At 38.8% G+C, this 23988-nt stretch overlaps 1 protein-coding gene across 3 annotated transcripts in view; it reads left to right on the forward strand.

Moving 5' to 3' along the window:
• The window catches only part of MATR3 (matrin 3), a 34250-nt gene extending 15421 nt beyond the window's left edge, over positions 1–18829 (forward strand). For all 3 annotated transcript variants that reach the window (XM_089477913.1, XM_089477915.1, XM_089477914.1), the window contains 13 exons: positions 4223–4284; positions 6793–6834; positions 8029–8129; positions 8945–8997; positions 9621–9746; positions 10488–10613; positions 10741–10911; positions 11764–11895; positions 12510–12553; positions 12721–13090; positions 14848–15199; positions 16959–17080; positions 17780–18829. In XM_089477913.1, coding sequence (XP_089334039.1) covers positions 4223–4284; positions 6793–6834; positions 8029–8129; positions 8945–8997; positions 9621–9746; positions 10488–10613; positions 10741–10911; positions 11764–11895; positions 12510–12553; positions 12721–13090; positions 14848–15199; positions 16959–17080; positions 17780–17854 — 1776 coding nt within the window. In that variant the 3' untranslated portion in view covers positions 17855–18829. The remainder of the gene's footprint in view (positions 1–4222; positions 4285–6792; positions 6835–8028; positions 8130–8944; positions 8998–9620; positions 9747–10487; positions 10614–10740; positions 10912–11763; positions 11896–12509; positions 12554–12720; positions 13091–14847; positions 15200–16958; positions 17081–17779) is intronic.
• The last annotated feature ends 5159 nt before the right edge of the window (positions 18830–23988 follow it).

The following is a 23988-nucleotide window of genomic DNA, read 5'->3' on the forward strand; positions in this document are numbered from 1 at the left end:
TAACACAAAGACCCTACATGAGTTCACGTACAAAAGACGTGATTTATTTTCAAGACGTCATTAACAAACACATGAAGACAGGGATTTACCCTAATATATATTGTTTCACTCACATGGGCTGAATTCCAGGTCACTTATCATCTAGTCAGTTTATATTGTGCGTCTGCATAGTATCTTACTCTAGCTTAAGATAGTCAGTTTCATTTTGTTTTGTAGTTATTTGTAGGCTAGAATCAGCATTCCTTCCCATCTGTCTTGATTGCTGATTTTATAGTTAAGCTGTCTTACACATTTCTGCTTTTTCCCTCTTGTCCATGGCCAGAGAGAAAGAGAATGAGTTAATGTAGTATCCAGTAACACGATATCAGAGTTGTAGTTCACATTTTAAAAAGTTCATTCTTTTGCTTTTTAAAAAGAACTTTGAAACTGTTTTCATACTGTGCCTGAAACGTCTCATTTTTTCTCCCTTTTCACAACCTTCTTAAACACTTCAGACTCACTTTTTATTATTACATAGTACATCTATCCCTTTTTACAATCTCAAACATTAGCCTACTGCTGTTGTACAATATCATACTCTGTTAGCATTCTCTACTTAGAGTAGATCTTTATTGAAATTGTGATCAGGCTTCATTCTTCATTCATAATTTGGTTCTCAAACAAAAGAGCTATTGTGCATTATTCAGGTTTTCTAATTGTTTTACAATCTGTTCATCTGTTTGTCATTTGGATACTAAAACCCACTATTGGTATTGCTGTGCTCATGTTTTATTTTCAAAGCTTGTGGCAAAAAAAATACAGGTAAGAGTCTTTCTTCTAACTGTTTCATTGGGTTGTCTCTAACACTTTCTTCACAGTAACTGAAGGATGTGCAGATTTCTATGTCCCTTGCTTGTGGAAAATATCTTGGTGAAACACAACTATTTTAAAACAGAAAAAAGAATTGTTTCATTTGCTCATCTCACTTCTCTGGTTGATTCTTCTGCTTCTGAAAGTTTGCAGGTTTTTCTCAGTATCTTTGTTTCTTACACTGAGACGAATCTCACAGGAGTGAAAAGGTGCAGTGGTTTTTTTAAATCATAGCAATAGATTTTTTTTTATGTCCCACCTTTTCTTCCAAAACCAGAAATCAAAGCAACTAATTTTGACACTTACATAATGAAGTTTATCTTCTACACCTATATCTTGTCAAATTGTTCTGAACAGAAGGTGTTACCCTCAAAACAGTTGTCTCTTCAGCATATTGTAATCTGTAGTCACCTGGTGTATGTTAAGTGACCAGTTCCAAAAATTACATATTTTCAACTTAATTTTTTAGCTGAATTATGCTTATAATATTTAGAGCTTTGAACAAGCAGATGTCTTAATGGAAAATGTGTTGATACAGTATGTACATACCTGGCCTCTGTTAGCCTCAAATCACAGTTATAAAGGACAGTTAGGACTGTTGTATCTGGACAAGGAAAGAACCTGGAAAATCTCCTTAGGTCTTTGGGAACCTTTCACTTAGAAAGGATGAGCCCAGATATTTAGTAGTTTCCTGAGTATTGGTGCTGGTACAGCAAGAAGGAGCACCTTGTTTTACCAAACAAAATATTCATATGCTCAGTTAACTATTGAGGTCCCTTAATGGTTTAAATAAAAGTCTTTTTGTGAATAGAAGGTGTGTAGGCTATCTGAATTTCTAAGCTTATTCAGAATGCCTTTTTGTGGCTCCGTAATTATTTTGAATTAGAGAAATTAGTTCATACAGTTTTAAAAATTTCGTGAAAACAACACTGATAATGTATTTTGTGGTCCAAAATCTACATAAGCCGGAAGTATCTATTATGTAAATATAACAAAATCCTGCCAGTAAACACCTATATATGTGCCTAAAAGCAGTCAGTTAGATTTTAGAGTAGCAAAAAGTTAACTCTTGTACAGTAAAGATGGAGCAGGGACTAAAGATTTTAATTTTCTTGTTGTTTGTTTGTTTTTTGTTTAGTTCAATTACTGAGTCTTGGAGCCAGTGCATTTGTTACGTAGCTTATCACCTTTCTTGTAGATAACGGGTTGGGGGACAGACTGTAGATCTCATGCTCCCATTTCACTGCTCTTCCTGTGCCAGTCTTAACTGTGGATTAAGTATGGGTTGACACACTGGCTGGTTACAGACCGGCACTTTAGTGCGTGATGAGCACGCACTAGGGTTACAAAAGGGCGGTGCTTCCGCACCGCCCTAACCCTAGTGCGTGCTCGTCACGCACTAAACGGCAGCGGCCCTTCCATATGGCCGCCGCCGTGAGGACGTCACGGCTGCGTCGCCTCTAGACGGGGCGGCGCGGACGTGACGTCCTTGCTCCGCGCCAGGGTGCTTAGTGCGCCCTGAACACGGAGCAGGAAGGAGCTCCGTTTTGGAGCTCCTTCCTGCTTTAGTCCGCTGGGCGCAGCCTTCAGACGGCTGCGGCCCCTTTCTCTTCTCCCCGCCGCCACGGGGTGTCCTTGGGGCTTGAAGCCCCAGGGACACCCCTTTTCAGGCTGCGGGGAAGCGGCATTTTGCTGCTTCCCCGCAGCCTGAAAAGCGACACATCGGGGCCTCAGCGGCTGCCGTTCTGGCCACTAAGGCCCCGATACTCCGGGGAAAGGGGCGGGTGCAGAACGCCCCAAATGGGCGGTCTATAACCCGCCACTGTTACCCACCTTTAAGCAAGGATTGACACTTGTTCAGAAGCATTGTAGGGTTAAGCACAGTTAACAGCTAGTGTGAACATGTCTCCTAAGGGTAATTAAGGCCAGTAGGAAAATCTTGAATAGGGACGAGATTTTGTGGTCTTATAGCATGTTCCTGATTCCCTAGCCATAGCTACGTCTGCACCAGCCCGTGGTAACTAAAAATAGAATGGGCTTAATACTTAGAGGGCTCCCTTTATTAGAAGCTTATGGAAAATGCAAGAATGAGCAGTAGCTGTGAAGAAGTGTTCTTCCTCTTTTCCTTTATCTTTGAAACCCAAAAGCTGTCCTTCTGCTAGAGTGAAGTCATTGTCACATGTGTTAGCATAGGTGAAAAAATAATGGGTGGATTTTAGCACTTTTTGTTGTGTGTGACAGCATTCTTTCTTGATCTTAATGGTATTACCAGTGTAGAAGCCACTGTTTTTTATTGTTATTTCCCAGCTGTCTTAAGGATAGGGTTCTAGATGCATCTTCAGTCTATTTCGGCTACGTAATATCCTACAGCCTAAGATCACTAAAAGCAACTTTGGTTGACTTATACCAAAATCCAGTTTTCATTATATTTTTGAAGCTATTCCTAATCAGTTCATATTATTCCCTGACGAGGAATGTCAAACTGTTCTTTGATTTTAGCTTTCCTTGATCTTTATAGACCCTATTCTAATACTGTCAGTCCGCCTTATACACTGATTTTTTATCCACGGATTCAAGCATCCACAGCTTGAAAATATTTTTAAAAAGTATGAATTCCTGATAGCAAACCTTGATTTTCAATTTTATATAAAGGACACCATTTTGCTCTGCCATTGTATTTAATCAGACTCAAGCATCCACGGATTTTGTTATCCACAGGGATCCTGAAACCAAACCTCAGCGGATAACAAGGTCCCACTGTATTTCTGTAATCTTTAAAAATGTGTGTCCAAATTAGAATTTTTTTTTTTTGCTTGTGCACAATGGGGCACCTTATTTCTGCCAGTCACCCATGCCCCTTGTGCACTCTCCTTGCGACCCAGAAAGTTTCTCCTCTGGATTGGGAGAAATTTGTGTAATAGAATGGAATATTGCAGAGAAGGCTGCAGAAGATGGGGTGGGGGTGTTTGCTGAAAATTGGCTCTCTAAGGTGATATGAGCAGCCACAGAAAGTCTTTCCAACAATACACAGTCACTTTTGGAAAAACATGGTATGTATTCTAATGTGGAGGGAGGGAATAAAGAGTAAATTGAAGTTATGCTAATTTTTTTTTTGCCCTTCTTAGGGTCAGTCCTTTCTGCCTCTGTGGTAACATTTTGCAGTTGAATTGCAGATAAGTCCTTATTTGGATGACACTTTCAGGGCCCCACTGTATAAATCTTAAGATATTTTTACACTTAGCAATGTAGTTAGCATTAGGTTTTTCACATAATAATTTGATGGATTTGCAAATGATTTATTAGGTGTTGGGAATATGTGTAAAATTACTACTTTATGTTCCTGATCATTTTGGCATTTGTACTTTTGCTACAGGAGTGGAACCAGCATATCAATGGAGCAACACACAGCCGACGTTGTCAACTTCTCCTTGAAATGTATGATTTGAATATTTAAAACATCCCCTTTTATTTTAATTGCTATTTACTGTTTCAGAAAACACAACCATTTCCATTTCTACACCTTGAAAATAATTAGTTTATTTCAACAGTGTCAGTGACACAGATTAGGTCTGCAAGCTGAATTACTCTGTCTAGAGGCAAATTATATTGGCTTGAAACATTCCATAAATCAGTTTCTTCTTTTGTTTCAGATTTTAGTGATGTCCACAATAAAGCAATATTGTATATGCACAATAAAGCTCCAAGCATCAATTATGCTTGACTTTCACATAACCCAGCTGGATCTTTATTAATGTTACAGAACAACTAAAAGTTTTGGAATTTATCCCTGTATAGAAGATTACTGACAAAGGAAGGTCTAAATGTTTTAAAGATTTTTTTTTTTTTTGTTACAAATTTTGTAATCTGTTAAAGATACCATTCAAGCTTTTAACCGTAAGTACAATGGGCCCCCGTTCTGGACACCACCATCCCACATGGATACCAAAATCCATGGATGCTCAAATTCCATTGGGGTCAGTGGGACTTTACCTCATGCATTCTCCCTCCCTCCTTTCTTTTGCCTGAGGTGGTTAACGGCAAGGGACCACTGCCACCACTTCATCTTCCTCCCGCCACCTTCACTCTCTTTCTTCTGTTCCTTCATCCTTCTCCTCTGTGCTCCTTCCTCTTCCTCTCGCCTCCTCCTACTTACTCTTGCCTCTTCCTCCGTGGCTTCCTCCTCCTGCCTCTTTCTTCCTCCTCCTTGCTCTTCCTCATCTTCCTCCTTGTCTGTGGCTTCTTCCTCTCATCTCCTCCTACCTCCTCTTGCCTCTTCCTCCCGCTTCCTCCTCCTCCACAGCTTTTTCCTACTCCTAGCCTCCTGTCACTTCCTCCTCCTCAGCAGTGCAGGCTTGCTGCCCGCAGATGCTTAAATCTGCAGATGGCATGTTCACAGATGTAGAGGGCCCACTGTACTCTTCTCTTTAAAAAGTTATAACAGCTTCTTTGTGACTTTTAGTACATATTAGTTACTTCTAAACCATTGCACTTTTAGTGTAAACTTGATTCTAAGCTAGGGATTTTGATAACTTCCAGACTGCTCATCAGACTTAATATAGTGGGCCCTCTGTATTGGCAGGTTAGCAATCTGTAGATTCTATTGTCTGCGGATTCCCACACCCCATATTATTCATTGGTGGCATATGGATCTGGATACATGCATTGTCACCCATTGAATAAAATGGGGCTTCAGCATCTGTGGTTTTTTTCCATCACTCTCAGGTCCTGAAACCAAATCACCAAGGATGGGTCCACTGTACTTTGTATCTTTAAACATACAAAGACTGAGAGCCTGCACCTACACATAGCTCCACATGTGCAGTTACACCTGCCCCCACCCAGCCTCTGTCATACCAAGGGAGTAGCCCCTACTGCTGTCACTTACTGTTGGAGGAGAAGACCATAAAATAGCGACTGGTCTCCACTCGGGTCACGGGGTCAAAGGAAGTGCACCCATCTGTTCCTTCCCATGGGAACCCAGGACAGCTGAACTTTCATGGTCTAAATTATTTCCCTTGCCCACCAATAAGAGAGAGCAGCAAGGGTTCTACCCCCTGGTTGACAGCCACCAGGCATGAGAAGAGCTTGTTTGGGATGGCTGTGTTTGGTTGGTTGGTGTTTTTTTCAAAGCTTGAGCAAAAAATATTCTTCTCCGTCTATCCAAAAAGGGACACACACATGTATCTCACTAGCAAGATGCCAGCTGTAATTTTCTTAAAACTGTTCCATTGGGTGTCTGTTAAAATATCTTGTGGCAATGGATTTCACTCATTAGTAGTAAATGAAGATTTCTTTTGATTGATCCAATATCGACTGGAAATCTATTGTAACTCTATGGCCTAGAGTTCTACCATCTTCAGTCTGTAACTATTCCAATCTCTCTACCCCGTTGAGACTATACATCATATGTTTCTTTAATAAAATTGAAAATTAGCCTGGGCATTCTTTCATAACATACAATGAAATGTTATTGGGTTAGTTGACAGATTATAATAGAAGTATTCTGTCATGCAAACTTTGGTTATAGTGAGATTTGATTTTGATACTGATTATACTGTCAGTTTAACAATTCATTTGAGTTTAACATAACAGACAGTACTCAGAATAGTTTACATTATTGAGATTTACATGGAATCAACTTCCAGCTATGTATACAGTGGATTTTGGCTCTTTCAGTAATGATTATATTTGCTTTTTAAAAAAAACTGGATTATATTCCTTGTTGGGTTTCATGTTACTTGGTCAACAGAATACTACAGGAAAGTAATGTGTTAGAAATATGGACTAACTTTGACAGTATGGGGGAAGGCAGCTATTTTACAAGTGACCTTCTAATTTTTACATTCAGAATTTTGATGCTGAGAAGATATAACTGTATAATATCTCTCTAGATATAACATTTAATTCACAGAAATGATCTAACTGACTGCTTTTCCTTTAAAGATACCCTGAATGGAACCCTGATAGTGATTCTGGACGTGGGCTGTAAGTAAAAATATATACCTGGTATATATTTTGCAAATAGAATGAAACAAATTGGTGGCATATGAAATCAAAAGAAATTTCCAGCTTCATTCCCAGTAGTTTAATGGTTACAAATTCTGGGATTAGGTGAAATAACTTTCTGCTAGAGTGCTGAAATTCAGGACTTGGTGAGCAGGGATCTATTCATATAGCTTTAAACCTCAGTAGTATCTTGCAGGATGGGGATTATATTTATGTTTTCCTCTTTGTGATGCTGTGTAGAAATGTCTGAATGACCCTGTCCTATTGTTCCTAATGGCCACACATGCACGTGGTCACAGCCGTGAGCACGGTGCACTGCCATTAACAACTACAAGACGTGAGGGCCCAGTTTTTGGTGTCCATGGAGGGGGGTGGGATGGAACCCCTGCAGCTATTAAGAGTTGGCTGTACTAATACGGGGGTGGACAATTTCCACAGTGAAGAGACCCATTAGTCAGGTTGGACGAATATTCAAGGGTTGCAAAGTCAAGGGACAAAGCCCAAGGGAAAGGATTTAATGGATTTATTATGTTGTTGTTGTTGTTGTTGTTGTTGTTGTTGTTGTTGTTCAAATCTCATCTTTTCCTCAGAACTGGGATTCATAATTACATAAATATATATTTTTAATATTTAAATTTCAGTTTAAAATAATTATTAGTCAAAACTTGGCTGGTTAGAATTTGGAAAGTTTAATTTCATTATTAACAAATAGAAAGTATTGTATTAGCTTCACTTAGCTGTATTAAAATGTATGTGTATATATAAGTGAACCTTAAATGTTTTTATATACACTGCTGTAGTAATGAGTTTTGACTGGGGTATGGACTGTGATATTAGCTGTAGCCAATACAGTGACAGGGATCAGTATCATTGAGTTCCCTGCTAACTGTAGTGTACTTACTACTAAACTTCAGTTTATCATGATAGCAAATTTATTTGGGGGGAAAAACTGAGGAACAAACCTGAAGACTAAATGTGATCTGAGGGCTGCAGTTGTCCCATCCCTGTACTAGTATCTACACATGAAAGTTAATAATGGTGCAGCAGGACTTCTGAACACTTTTATCTATTACCATTTACTTACTCATACAAAAAATTACTGAAATTTATGTGAAAGATTATGCTTTATTTTAAAGGCTAACATGGTTTCATTTTGTTGTGGGTGACCTCTAGGGGTGATCCATTTATGTTGCAATCCACAAATCCAGCTCCGGGAATTTTGGGACCACCTCCACCTCCATTTCATCTGGGAGGGCCACCACTTGGATCAAGAGGTAATAAAATTAAAGGCATACTTTAGTAAGGAAAGTTGTATCACATCTCAAAATTTCACTCAAAACCCTCACCACTAGCAAGGTGTGGAGAACAATTTCACTATCTTTTTAGCTCACTTGATTTTGGCTCAGGAAAGGCTTTGAGAAGTAAGGAAACCAGAGAATTCCAATTCGCTTCCAGGGACAATAAAACATTTCTCTTGGTCCTAAAGCAGCCTTCGGAAGGCTAGAAACCCAGTGAAAACCCATTTCCGTATCACATAGAGGTTTGTGTGTTTTGAGTGGGGGGAGGGGATCTGGGGGGGAATGTCTGATGGAGGTACAGAGGAGTAATGAAAGTTTATTGGGCATCAGTTTTGATGCAGCACACATCATCAGACGTGTCATGCCAAATATCTATTAGTCTTGTAAGGTTTCTGAATACTTTGGGGTTTGTCTGTTTTTAAGCTAAAGAATTTGAGAAATTTGAGTGGTAGAATTTGACTTAGTGGCTTAAGCTCCCTTTGCTATAGTACACTTTCTGAACTCAGCAAAGTCATTCTCATTTCCAGGTTTTTCCACAGAAATTGTGAACTTGTGTGCTTTGACACTTGTACATTTCATTTAGAGGGGAAAATATAAGAAACGCATGTATTATTTTTTAATAAAAACATGTTTATAATTTCAAAAAAAATCAGTCATAGTCTTATTAAGAGCTTTCCATAAATGGTTTAAAGGAATTCCACATTATGATACATTATATTATCAAGAACCTTGCTAATTGTATAACTATTTCTTTTTTCTCTGTCCATTTCTCTCCCGATGTTCATGTCTAGGGGCTGGAAATGGAAGCATGCAAGGGCCAAGACACTTGCACAAGGGCAGAGTGGTTAGTATTGAAATCAAAGCTGAAGTATCCAGATATGTTTAGTTGTTACTACAATATTGTTACCTGAATGGAATGAGGGACTACCTGTCATTGTGGTGGTTATATTAATTCAGAAGGCAGCTTCACACAAGTGAATACATTCCATACAAAAATATTTTTTGCATAGAATTAGTGTATTGAGGAGAAGATCATGCAGACCTGTAAGCTTCCTGTCACCATCCTGGTGTGATGCAGCCCAGTTTAGTAGCAGCTTAAGTATAGAATGTAAGTTAACTGAATATGTGGCCCTACTATCTACAGATTTGATGATCCCATGAGGATATCTAGTTATCTAAGATCTACTGATGGGATCCTCAAATCTAATTTACTGTGCCAAAAATGTTAGAAAGGCTGTACAGACATTTGCTGTCCTCCCTTCGGAGGATGTATTTACGTTCAAGTTTAGTCAAGATTGCCTCCCCTTTACCTTGTGCATCTCAAGTGAATCCTGGATGTGAGCTGCTTCTTTCTTTTTTGTAATCATTTTTCATCAGAAAAGTGGCTAAAGGAACCTGTAATAAATAGAGTAGGATGCACTGTTCACTTTGCTTAACATACTAGTCACTGCTGTCTGCCATTAACAGGAAACAAGCCGAGTTGTACACATTATGGATTTTCAGAGAGGGAAAAACCTGAGATTCCAGTTACTGCAGCTTGTTGAACCATTTGGAATTATTACAAATCACCTAATCTTGAACAAAATAAATGAGGTAAACATTAGTCTTGTTAGATAATATCATTTTCCCACTTCATTTGAAACAGTATTAATGCAAATAATTAATTAATTAAAGACTCAGCTAGTGTTCTTTGATAAGTTGTTTCTTGAATTGTATGTACAGTAGTATAACAGAAGTAACATGTGTGAAATGACATAGCTGAACCAGAAGGTGGCAGCATGAGGCCCCAGATGTTCTTGGGATCTGGAGAATGCTAGCTTCACAATAGCAAAAACGTTTGATACAAACTAACTTTCTATTCTACATACTTGCAGTAAGAAACTTAAATGCAAAATTAAAACTTTTTTTATGTAAGGAGCTTATCAAACGAAGAAAAAAGCCGGTTTACCTCTTCCGGATTCAATTCAGGATCCAGGATGCTTCTGGATGTTATCAGAGCTAAATCACTACCAATCTATTCGTGATGTCACTGCCTGGATCCATCACGGGTTGAAGTCTCACTCAGCCACCAGCACTTTTTTGAAGTTAGAGAGTTTCCGACTTCAAAAAATGGCCAGCTGAGCAAGGCTTCTGATAAGCTTCAAAATTTTTCAGCACTAAAGAAATTGCATGTTCCTGGTAAAACACATTTTACATTTTTAACATGCAAAAATATTTCACATAGATAGTGCAGTGCAGTAAATGTAGTCTGAACATACAGAACACATTTGATATATACTCAACAGTGTATCTAATGCACAGCCCTCCTTTAATTTATCTATTGTACAATTTCAGGCATTTATTGAAATGTCGACCACTGAAGATGCACAAGCTGTAGTAGAGTATTATTCAACAGCACCAGCCTTAGTGTTTGGCAAACCTGTGAGAGTCCATTTATCACAGAAATATAAAAGAATAAAGGTAAAAGCAGTTGCATTCATCTAATCCTACATTTTCATTTTTAATGTTTAAATTCCTGCATTCTTTGCTGTGGTTTCTGGTATAATGGCTCAACAAAATATTTTCTCAACTAATTTTGCTTTTTTAGAAACCAGAAGTGAAACCTGACCAGAAATTTGATCCTCCAAAACAAGAACTCGGTCGTGTGATTCATCTCAGTAATTTGCCAAATTCGGGCTATTCGGACAATGCCGTACTCAAATTAGCCGAGCCCTATGGGAAAATAAAGAACTACATATTAATGAGAATGAAGAGTCAGGTAATTCATATGATGTTGCATAACTGGAAGTGTGCAGTCTTCAATAGATCCTTTTTGCTAACCATTTTGGTAGAAATATAGAATAAAATACAGGTCTGTGAATAATACATGTGACATTTGTCAGGAAGATGAGTGTGCTCATCTCTAAATTTATGTGCATTTTCTTGGAGGGGATACGTATTATCTCTGCTCTGCATGTTACATGGGAGTGCAAATACCAGCTTACTACTGCTATTTAGTCATGTTAATATATGACCAGAGATCATCACAAATTAATAATCAATTATATTTTTTACTTTCAGGTACAGTTTGACTTAGAAATTATTCAAGAGACTTAGGAAAATACTGATTGAATCTAAACTAAGCCCAAATTTTAAAGTTTTGTCTGTCTACTTCCCAAGCATGTTTTAGCAGCAGCCTTTTCCCCTAAATATTCTGAAAGTTATCTTCAAGAAAAGAAAGATTCAAATATTTGAAGGTTTTTTGCATGTTTTATCACTCTTTTATCAAGCACGCCACTATATGATGTGCTTTCCATTTTCTGTGATTTTAGTAAAAAATAAGTAAAGAGCCACCAGACCTCCATTTCATTTGGCATCTGCAAGCATATACATATGAAAGCATAGTCAACAGAAACCTGCCATATTTTTGTGGACTGAGAGGAGCTGAGAAAGAAACTGAGGGCTTTAGGCAAAGTGCGGACTTGACAGAGAAAGGATGACTTATCGGTTTCATCATTGTAGTAATTCTGTGTGATAGGTAGTGAATTGTAGAGTTTGTCATTGTTCTCTTATTCCCACCACTCATTGTTAAAATGACTATAGGCTAAACCTTCTTAACTCTCTTGTGTAGGCTTTCATAGAAATGGAGACAAGAGAAGATGCTGAAGCAATGATGGAGCACTGTTCTAACAAAGCCCTCTGGTTCCAGGGAAGATGTGTAAAAGTAGATTTGTCAGAAAAGTACAAGAAATTAATATTAAGGGTAGGTACCATGTGTTAGTTCAAGATGATTCTCACTTTTGGTTTAGTACTGTTTTGGTCAATAATGTTATAATACAAAGTGTTGAGTGTTCATGGCTGTTTCCTTAGTGAGCAGGATAGCATTTTCTTCTTATACTGACTGCCATTGCCAGGGAAGGAAAGGGTATTTGGCAAGTAAATATTCAAACCATGATTAGACTGCTGGGAGATGTAGATTAGAGCTGCTGGTGATGCATCTGGACATATTATGTTTTTCTTTTGTACTATTGTCTAGAAATGTTAACTGAATGGAAGGTGATTCATACCTGCCGTGCCTTGCAGGAGTGTTCACACACATCTCTGACTTTTCTATATTTTGTTGGGTAACTTGAACTTTGTATTTAAATGGATTTAATTGAAATTGTCATCAATTGTGAACACAAGATAATTAAGATTGTGAAGGTGCAAAATGTCTCTACTTTGGTGCCTTTAAGCTTTTGACTGTTACTATGTGTCTTTTGTAAATCCTTGAAGAATAGAAACATTCACTTGAATAATCATGAGGCATAATCCAGAACCTCAAACCCATAAGCCTTACCTTGTACAAATCAATAAAATGTATCATGTTTGTTTCAGATTCCCAACAAAGGAGCAGATGTGATGAGGAAAGATAAACCAAGGTAATCTTTCAGATAATTAGTTTGTTTGCACCATAAAATGGGTACGTAAGATTGGGTTTTGTTTTGTTTTCTTTCTATAGATAACAGACTGTAGAAGTTTCAGGTGATAGTTTGTTTTAAAATACACCATCAAATGGAGAAACAAGATTTGTTTTCTTCTTTTATAGAAAGAGAGGTCTTTCTCCAGATAGCAAAGACTACGGAAGTGAGGAGAAAAAAAGTAAGTCTGATGAAAATGAGAAAATGGATACTGAAGATAAAGAAGAGAAAGGAGATGAAGCAGAAGGGCAGGATACAAAAGACAGTGAACAAGCAGACCAAGAAGAACCACATTTACTTGAATCTGAAGATGAGTTGTTGGTAGATGACGAGGAAGCAACAGCATTGCTAGAGAGTGGCAGTTCAGCAGCAGAAGATACAGATGTGGCAAATTTGGGCGAGGTAACTACTGAAGAAAAGGAAGCAGCTGGTGATGAAACTACTGCAAAAACTGAAGAGGGTGCTGCAACTACTACAGCAGGGAAAAAAATGAAAAAAGTAAGCAGAAAATGCTATTGCTAAGATTGATCCCCTCTCCTGATAGACAAGAATATTTACCTTCCCACCAGTTCTGTTTTATATTTCCCATCAAGAGAGATGCTGCTTATAACAAGGTTGTTCAGATCAGGCTTTGAATAAAAAATTTAAGGGTAATGTACTCATTACCCCTAAAGGAGTGCTCTCCTTGTTGCTTCTTTTGCTGGCATAGGTGGCTTCAGAGAGCAATGATACCCTATAACTGAGTGAGCTCTAGATCAGAGGTTGGAATAAATGTGGCCCTCCAGATATTGTTTATTGCAACATTAATCAGCACAGGAAATGGTAAGGAATTCTGGACATTACAGTCCAACATCTGGAGGGTTTGTACAATTCTCATCTGTGCTGTAGATTATTTAGTGAAATTACTGGAAGCGAGCTGAAAGCTGCAGTAGCTTGAAAGTGGTGTTTTGAGGAGAGAAATTACGCATAATATTTGGAATGCCTCAGTATGTTGGGAGAAAGTGTCACCTTAATTCAGAAAGGGTGAGTACAATTGCCTTTGGTTCTGTGCTGGGTAAAAGGTGTGTGGGGTCCACTTACCTTTACATCTACCCCAGTCATTCATTTGGATGAAAAGGGAGAAATTTTTAAAAATTCTGTGGAATCTTTAAAAAATACAAAGAGCACACAAGCTATATTTTAAAAGTATTTTAAAACGTTTTTCTTCTGACCAATACTGCATCTGCTTCTGTCTTTTGCTGAGGGTCTGGTGCTGGCTGCTAACCTATACCTTCTGAGTTCTACCTTTAGCTCCTCCACTTTACTATCTATATCTCTCTCATTTTAGTGACAGCACAACTGTGAGTTACTGACTCGTGCCACCTTTGTCAACCACATTACCCTGGAAGAATCCTTAAAATAATTGTCAGGTCTTAGGGAACCCTGCCTAAAAATTTTATCTACAGCTCAAAGTTGTTCTTGATAATCACAATGTCTTGCACAATCCCTAGCAAGCTTTTATGGAACCCAGCAGTTCCAGAGAATCCTTGTTGAGAAACCCTGACCTGAGTAGTAATGTCTAGCTAGAAAAGAATTGAGTCCTACACAAGGACTGTGCCAGATGTCCAATGCTATCATCCTGCATAGGAATGTGTCACTTGTGGCAGTAGTCACCTATGTGTTCCTGTCTTGTGCTTGATTATGGTTTTGTCGTGTACCATTTTAGGGAATCCAGTTTTTGCTATGTGTTGCATAGGGGAAAGTTTAGCCTAACCTAGCTTCCAGTGTGTCTCTGGTGATATATTCTACAGCTATTGATGTTCTAGTGCACCCCAAACCTCTCTCTTCTGGTGCCCCATAGATAGAGAAGTGATGAGAGTGTCTCTATGTTAGAATTGTATCTTTGGACTATATTCAGAAGGCTCATAAAATAGATCTTAGGGGTGAAGCAGATGGGGCAAAAGGAGCAGCCAGAGGCTGCTCCTGCCCTGATTGCTCTGGGACCACAGTGATTGGATATTGCAATCCTGAACCCACCTGCTGCCATGGTTCCAAATGGGTCGCCAGAAAGAGCAGCTTTTTGTGCCAGCTTTGTTCTACCTTAGGCAGCCTCAGAGCAACTTCCGGGTGATTTGGGGGCATGTGTCGTTTGAATGCCATGCCCCCAAAGCACCCGGAAGGTGCTTTATTTGGCCCATGTGTTTCAGGCCTTAGTGAGAAAATCTTATCTAATGTAACAGATAGCCAGAATAACAAATACTTCTTTTTACCCCCAGAGGCATGTAGGTGGATTTCCAAGAAGCATGGAAGGTTTTGTCACTCTTGATGAAGTTGGTGATGAAGAAGATTCAGATCACCAGAAACAACGTCGATCTGGCATGGTTAAATCTCTTGTAAAAACTGACAACAATGAAACTGAAGGTACAGCTGAAGAAACAGAACAGGGAAATGAGACACTGGAAAATGGTGCCAAAACTGTGAAGACAGACCAATCTGAAATGAATGATGGCACAGTATCACAAGAAGGAGAGAAAAAAGAAAGTACCAGTGAGCAAGATACTGCCAGTGAGAGATGCGCAGTCTCAGATGAACACAGAATTGGACCATATCAACCAAATGTTCCTGTTGGTAAGATTATTTTCTCCTAGGTAGCATTCAAAAGGTGACATTGCAATAGAAACTGTAGGTTTATCCAGACAGGAAAAAAGTCCCTGAATATTGACTTTCCAATTCTTTTTGTTTTGATTTTACCTACATATTGATGGTTTTGCATCCACACTCTTCCTTGAAATATCCTAGGCTTCCCTCACTGCCCCCCCCCCCTTTTTGTTCTTTCTCCTCCCCCTCATCTTGGTCATATGTCACATCTAAACATAGGCAACATTTCAGGAATTGCCTTTCAGGAATTTCCACTTTTTAGATAATTCAGGAATTATTGTCGATGTGCTTTAGCAGTATTACACTAGTTAAGCATTAACGTCATTTGTTTTTATTGCAAACACTCCCTCACTTGATACCTGCTGAATCTGCTGTCCTGGGAACAGTTGCTATGTTTCTTGGTGGTGGCCATCTTAGCTACCTCCCAGGATAACACACAGACAGCCATGTACACTGGCCTATTTTGCCTTTGGGAGGCTAGCCAGATCCTTAGTGTTTTAAGCACTGATGGAGAGAGAGAAAGGGAACTTGCCTCACCAAATAATTGGTAGCAAAAGCAGTGGTTGTATAATCATCAGGAGGCTTTAGTCAGGCCATTACAGCAGGTTCAAAGGGAACATTTGAAAGATTAGTCCAGGTCCAAGCAGAATTCCAGGCAACAGGCAGTCAGTAGAGTACGAAGGATGGTTATCAACCATGCTGGACCATGGGAGGTCCTGGGATATTTATAACCTAACCTAATTGTGCAGGTGATCCTTGTCAGCAGTCTGCCTCCTACTTAACTGCAGAGAATGATATTGTCTCTCTTTTTCCTGGCATGTCTCTTTTTAAAAAAATTTTTAAATCCTCCTCAGATTGCAAATCTATAGGCAAACAAACAAGATAGTTCACAGTAACAAAATATAAACATAGTACTAGCTATTGCCAGTCAAATCAAGCTATTTCTTTCTTGTACATTTTATGGATATTACATCTCCTGGTTTTGAATAATGGTTGTAGAGTTTCTAATAGTGTCCCCATTAAGTGTTCGAGATTATAATATCTTTCCAAAGATCATAGTGGTATCTCTCTGTAGAAGTAGGCACTGGCAAATGTGGATTGGGCAGAGGGAAACTTTGCTCTTGAGAACTTGATCCAGGTACTTTTTGCCAGCTTATGCTAGCGTGCCTGCAATCCCGGCATGTCCCTTGAGTGCCCAGTCTTTTCCGTTGACTCAGAGGACATGTCTGGCTCCTTTTCTTTTGGGAAATTCAGCCCTTGTAACTGCTGAGAGTTCCCTGGGAATACTGAAGAATGGTGCAAATTTCATGTAGATCTTCCCCACCTAAAAAAGAATTTAAAAAACTGGAAAGCACAAGTTTATTTATTTATTTTATTTCCAGGATTTATATCCTGCCTTTCTCCCACAATGGGATTCTGTCTGGTTTTTTCCAGTCCATCTGGATGAGCCCTGTATCAGTCAGTTTATACTGGAACACTAACATCTGAGTTGGGCAGAAATTCCTATGATGGATTTTTAAAATCTTCAGTGTTATTAAATTTCTAGCAGACTGACTCATTTGATTTAGTAACACGTAAAAGCAAGATTATGTGTAGCCCGTAGAAAATTATTTCTTTAAATGAAGAACTTGGCTTTTCCTACCTTTTTCAGAATAAAAATATAATGATGCTGATTCTTCAAATACTTGGGATCAAATTTGCTACTGTGTGTCTGTCTCTCTCTCTTTAGGTGTGAACTATGTGGTGCCGAGAACTGGGTTTTACTGTAAATTGTGTTCTTTATTTTACACCAATGAAGATGCTGCAAAAAAGGTCCACTGCAGCAGCCTCACACACTATCAAAAACTGAAGGTAAGGCAAAATTTCTCAAGGCACCTTGTGTTTTCTACAAATGAAGAAAATACCTTTGAAACCTGAACATGGGGAGATTTTTTTTAAAAGTTTATCTTTAAATCTTAAATGACAAATACGAAACTCAGTGCCACTACTCTTAATTTGTTTCATCAGCTAGCTGATATGGAATTGTTCACACAAGTCGTGCATGCTAATTATACAAGTTAAGTCCAACCAACTAAAATTCCATCGGGTTACCTAATTCTAGTTGGATCCCGCCCAGTAAAATGTATATACAGCTGACCCTCCTTATCTACAGATTTTTTATCCATGGATGCAAGCATCCACAGCTTGAAAATATTCCAAAGAAGTATAAATTCCAAATAGCAAATCTTGATTTTCCATTTTATATGAGAGACACCGTTTTACTGTGCCATTCTGTTTAATGGGACTTGAGCATCCACAGATTTTGTTAGCCATGGGTAGTCCTGAAATCAAATCCCAGCAGATAACAAGGGCCCACTGTACTGGTTGTAGCATTCAGTTCAGCATATTATATGGCAAACATAACTATTCCGAACCTGTGGGGTTTTCTGACACCTCACCCAAACAAAATCCAAGTTGGATGGAGGACTGTTTAAAAAGAATATTGGATAGTATGACTTGAGGGCACTCCATAAAACTTAAATTCAATTCTCCTTGTTTTTTTCTTTACAGAAACACATGGACAAAATGGCTGAAGATCAGAAACAGAAAAAAAAAGACTTAAATGCTGCTGCAGAGGAGGCTTAAGAATTTAAGAAAAACTTGTTTTATTTTTAATGTTTATCTCAATACAGCAAAATTGATGAAATGCTATGTTACGTAGATTTTAGTAGACTAAATAAAAGTATAATTCTGTTAATGTGTTTAATGTTATAACAAACTGCATTTTCAAATCTTTTGTTCGTTTAAAAGGGGGGGGAGACAATAGATTTTTGTGTCTAAATTGATTCTTCTGAAGGACTGTTGCATAATTTGTGAAGACCAGATAATTTTATCAGCATTAAGCTTTTCAGAGTTTGAAAAACATCTTTTTAAATGCGGTTTTTTTCAGTTACATATTAAAACTTAGAACTTTTTCCCCTCTGGAACATTCCACATTCCATTTTTTAGTCCAGCTAGTAGTTTTTCAGTGGACTTGCATTATTTCATTTCATTTTTGAGACATGTTAGAAATTTTATGTGGCTTTTAAAAATGTGGAAACATTTTCTTTAGTATCCATGTGTTAGATAGTGAATAGGAAAACTATAGCCAGCTTCAACAAAAAAAAAATCTTCTGTTATCTCAGTCCTGATTTTTCTGTCCTGTTCTTGCAGGAAGCAAATTCTTACTCTTCTGACCAGTATTACGTTTCTGAGCTCTTACTTGCAACTTTAATTTAGTACTTTCCATACATCTTCAGTATAAGCAAAAGGAGCATTTCAAGGCTAAATTGTAAATATTTACCTTTTTTATGTTTGTATTCCAACTCAGATCCTAGATTAGTTACTAAACAGTCATTAAACCTAGAAGTACTTGGTCCATAGTAATGTGTTTAGAGTGGGGCCTACATTTTCAGATTGATTTCATCCTATATTCTTGATGTACCTTCACATAGCTGATGTGAATGGAGCTTGTGTCTAAAATCTGTTTTTGTGTAGTTTTATCATTTTAACAGCTTACTTAACTGGATTCAGATTGTTAGAATGTCAAGCCAATAAACTATCAAACAAGTCAAGAGTAAATTTTCTTAGATGTTCTTGTGTTCATTCTGTCGGTAAGCCATCTCCTTATTTGGAAGAGTAAATCAGGGGCAAAGATGACTAGTGACATTCACCGGTGTATGAAATTTGGGTGTTCAGTTACCCAACTTCCCAGTGTTGATATGCACACCTATAGCCATTTAATAACTGAAGGAGGGTGGAAACAGCAGTTCCCCAGCTGGAAGAGAATGCTAAGGTATTCTGCAGATTCAGGAAAGGAATGTCTGTTTTCTCCCAGCTGTGAATTGGCATGAAAGTGAAACATTGCCTGGTTGCCTTACCCACTGCTACATGGCCATGGCAGCATGCACTGGCACTAGAGCACTTCTGCAGAGCATGGAAGGGATCTTAATCTGTGAATGACAGGGACTGTCAACTCAGCTTTCAAGCTAACTTATCACTAACTTGCTGCAGCAACACTTGCTCACTCTTTATCATAAGCTCTGCAACCTTAGCTGCCTTCTTTTGAAGCTTTTGTAACGTAACACGTTAGTTTTGTCTGAACACTGTTCCTTAGCAGCTCATTGCAATGCCTAGACAGAGAACTAAATCCAGTTGCTAGTCTCACCTAGAATTTTCGGGATTCAATAATTTCCACTGATGGAATGGATCTACTCAGGCTGGGTCTAACCACTAAATTTAGACCAAATGGCTATTATCCATCCTACACCTTGAAATCCCAGCCTTAGATCCTTCCCACTGTTTTGTTCTTTAAAATGCTGTGCAAATACCTTCTTAATACTTGTGCTACAATAAATCAGATGTTAACTATGAGATTAGTATCTTAAACTCTGCCTATAAGGACAGAAAAGAAAATCAATACTGTGTATACAATTTTAATTTTAAAATACTGTTTTATTTTTTTCTTATACCTTTTTAAACCACCTTAAGTCAGTGGTTCTCAACTGTTGGCCCTCCAGGTGCATTGGACTTCAGTTCCAGAAACACTAGTCAGCACAGTCAAAGTGATGGATTCTGGACACTGAAATCCAACACATTTGGTAAAACAAAAGCTGAGAACTTTTGATCTGAGTTATTCTATGTCTGGCAATAACAGACTCCTCTGCAGAAGCTATGCTGAAATGATATCACACAGAATTGATGAGCAGAAGCCACTGTGTACAATGTTTTTCAAAGAGTCTCACAACAGCAAAAAATAATGTGGATATCTATCTGCACATCTATTGTGTCAACAATTGACCTCATGTAGTTCAAAACTTGTATGGCAAGCAATATTCTCTAGGAGTAAGCACGAGCATAATCAGAAATCATGCTTACTGCTATAACATTTTCATAATTATGTTGTTTAACTGTCACCAAACAAGGCTAATGGAAGTCCAGCAAGAAGATGCAAGTGTTTTGAGTTAAGGGGATGAAAAAGCCAATAGGGACACTTGTCGTGATTGGCATGAAGGAAGAATGATACATTTTATTAAAATTTACAAAAAATAACAAAACAGACGATAAAGCACAATCAAAATTGGAGTGAAATATGAGATTGTCTAACAAATACAACCATATATATGAAAGTAAGAGGGAGAGGTTGAGAGTAAAGAACTTTGCAGAAGTGAAGGAGAATTGGAAGGTAAACGAGATGAAGAAAGGGCAAAAGTCCAAAATGAGAACAGTTAAAGGAAGGTGGGTCACTGACAGTAGGGAAGTTATGGTCACTACTTGCCTTCCAGGTTGGACATAACTGACTTGTGTCCCATGTTTTTATATGTACTTCTTTTTGGTAGGTATCTTTGCAGTTAAATCAACAGCATAAAGTAGTAGCCAAGAGGGATTCGAGCATAGGAGAAAGGAAGGGGGCATGAAGGGGTCTTGAGAGGACGAACAAGAAAAATGTGTGAAACCCAAACTTGATGGGAAGAAGGTCTTTGGGAAAGTTTGGGCTCGCGTTTGTTTGGCTCTGTATCATCCTGATACTTTACATCCACTATACCACACAGACACTCATCATCCTGATATTCTATGTGCAGGTAGTGGACATGTCTTTCAGATTGATAGCTGGATCCTGTTTAAATGTGAAGAAGGCCATCTCACATTCTAGTGATACAAACTGTCTGAAAGCTACACTTAGCCACAGTGGTTCAATAACCAAAAAAAGCATACATTAACTCCAACGTTAGGCCTACCTAGAGCAGAAGCATGGAAATCAAACCTGACAAGGCCCTTTATTCATTGCCATATGAGGGGGTGTTGAAAAGTTCTCAATCTGACCAAGAAGAGCCATTAAACATATTCTATTCCGCATACAGTAGTATTCACCCCAAAGTTTGATAGATTTTTTCTCAAGGTCCTTTAACCCTTCCCCCCAAAAAATCTGATGTCTGGTCCCTGAAATACTGCTCTGCTGCTGCTATCATTGCCAAGTAATACAAAAAAATCCTTCCTTTCAAACCTTTTTAAAGGCGGGAAAGGGGAAATAGTCGGCTGAAAGGTCTATGCAGTAAAATCCCAAATTCTTCAAAACCCATTGTCTTGCCAATCCTGTGAACAGGTGCATTGTCCTTTCTGCAGCTTCCCTCGGCAGTCTTTTTTTCTTCAATGCCTCCTTTAATCAGCACAGCAAGTTAAGAGTAGTATTCTGCATGAACTGTTTTGCCCTTCTGAAGATAGTCATCAAAATACTTTCCTTAACCCAAAAAACTGGCCATGATGACCTTTTCTGCTGACTTTCCTTTGAGTCTTGAATTTCTTGGGCTGTGGAGAACTAAAGTGTCACCATTGAAAGAACTGTTGTTTGGTCTCTGGGTCATAGTGATGTAACCATGTTTCATCAGCAGAGACTATTCGTTCTAAAAAAATTATCGCTGCAAAATCAACTTGGAGGTATCCAATCAATTTCATTCCTGGTCCGAATTAAACATTTCGACATTCACTTGGCTGACTGCTTCTGCATGGCCAACTGCTCATGAATTATAGACCCAGTGCATTCCCAGGATATCTCTAGTGTCTCAGCAGTTGATTTAGCTGAGACTTGCAGAATTGCCAAAGAGAGGTCATGAACACACTCAACAGTTCAGGAGCTGATGTTGAAGGCCTCGCAGACCTTGCGGCATTTTCGATCTCAAAACTTTTTCACAGTTGAATATGATGGGAACTTGTCACTCAGTGTTTGCAGCATACACTCATGGGTTTCCTTTAGGAAGTTTCCTCCTGCAGGAATAGGAACTGCATGATGGCCCAAAGTTCAGCACTTGAAAATTACACACTTCGCCTTGACAGGGTTCTATCAACGATCTGAAAATAATAATAATAATAATAATAATCAGAAATTAGAGTTATGATCCTGCAAATTGGAAGCTATAGTGGCAATATTACACTCAGAATTTGGAAAGTGCATTGGGCTGAGAACTTTTTGGCACCTGCTTGTAGAAATGCACTGTTTTACAAATGGCAATGCAATGCAATCCTATTCCAACTAGATCAGGCTGGGCGATCTGCCACTCACCAGATGCTAGTCCCCAATCCCCATTGGCCCTAGGCAGCATAACTAGTACTGATGGGAGCTGCAATCCAAACTCAAGAGGCACTGCTTACCCACTCCTGATTTTAATATCCAGAGGGGTCCTGGAACCAAACCACAACGGATACTGAGGACTCACTATATCTACAAAGGTGTGTTCAGTACTATTTGACGGCAGTGGCAGCTGACAATGAATACAGGTTTGGGATAACTTTGAAGGAGCTCTTTTAAGTTGTTGGATTTGTTTAGGAAGGGGGTTAGGCACCTTGGAGAGGTACTTTAAAATCTAGAGTGGATTCACTGCTCCACTGACACAGAAACTACCATCCACTATAGATGTGGTCACTTCCCAGATGAATCAATGAAGTAGGCCATCCAGTGGTACTCAGACTTTTTACCTTTCGGACCCCATGCCTTTATATCTACATGTGTACATCACATGTGCCCCTCCCCACTTGACATACTATAAGCGGTGTGTTTTGGACCATGGATATCACTCAAAAGATACTGAACAAGAGAGTTCCCACTGCCCTTTGTCAACAAACGTATTAGGAACTTCTCTCTAGGGTTGCCAACTTGCCCTACAGAGGACAAATTAGCATGCACTGCACAACGTCCTCCACCTGATACGGACTACAAATACACTGGTTTCAAATAGCATTTTTATGATGGCAATGTAGAAGTTTACCAGTAATTGGAAAGGCCTTCCTCTTTATATTAGTAGTAAGTTTGGGCACTACATGTTTAATTATGTGGTGTCTTTTGTACTCCAGGAAGCCAGCATGGCATAATGGTTTGGGTGTTGAACTATGATTCTAGAGAGGTGGAGGTTCGGTTCCCAGCTTGGCCATGGGAACCCACTGGGAGACCTTGGGCAAGAAGTCACACTCTCTCAGTCTCAGGGGAAGGCAATGGCAAACGTCCTCTGAATAAATCTTGCCAAGAAAGCCTTTGGGTCAGTATAAGTCAAAAGAGACTTAGAGGCACAGCTGTGATAGAGTTTACTCCTTTCACGTATGGATCTTTTCTTATTTCAGTTTTCTCAATAGGTATGTATATGCACATGTGAACTGGAAGCCAGCATGGCTCAGCCATGGGAACCCAGTGAGTGAACTTGGGCAGTCACACTCTCTCAGCCTCAGAGGAAGGCAATGGCAAACTGCCTCTGAAAAAACCTTGCCATGAAAACAGGGTTGCCTTAGGGACACCGTAAGTCAAAAACGACTTGAAAGGCACAAAACAAACAAACAAACATTTTCTAAGTATTTACAATTATTTATATTAATAGTTATAATATTTATAATTATTTTCAAAATAAATAAATAAATAAATAAATAAATAGACAGGCTTATTTTATTTTATTCTGCTTTTAACCGGCTGCATATACAGCACTGTGTAAATTTACAGCCCTCTATAAAGCTTAATAATAATAATAAAGAACAGTTCTTATCTTAAATGTTTTGTGTACTTTTAAAAAACATATGGTAAAATAAACTATGGTGGGTTACAGACTGCCGCTTGCTCCATGAGGGAGCCTTAGCAGCCACACCGCGCGGCTCCTGCGCGCAGCAAAAAAGGAGCTCCAAAATGGAGCTCCTTCTTGTGGCGCCTCTATGATGTCGCGAGGCACCGCTGGCGCATTCGCGACATCATAGGTGCCGCGACACAT

Source organism: Sceloporus occidentalis, unplaced genomic scaffold (genome assembly GCF_023333645.1).
Source record: "Sceloporus occidentalis isolate IW3139 unplaced genomic scaffold, rSceOcc1.0.p SCAF_12, whole genome shotgun sequence".
NCBI lineage: Eukaryota > Metazoa > Chordata > Lepidosauria > Squamata > Phrynosomatidae > Sceloporus > Sceloporus occidentalis.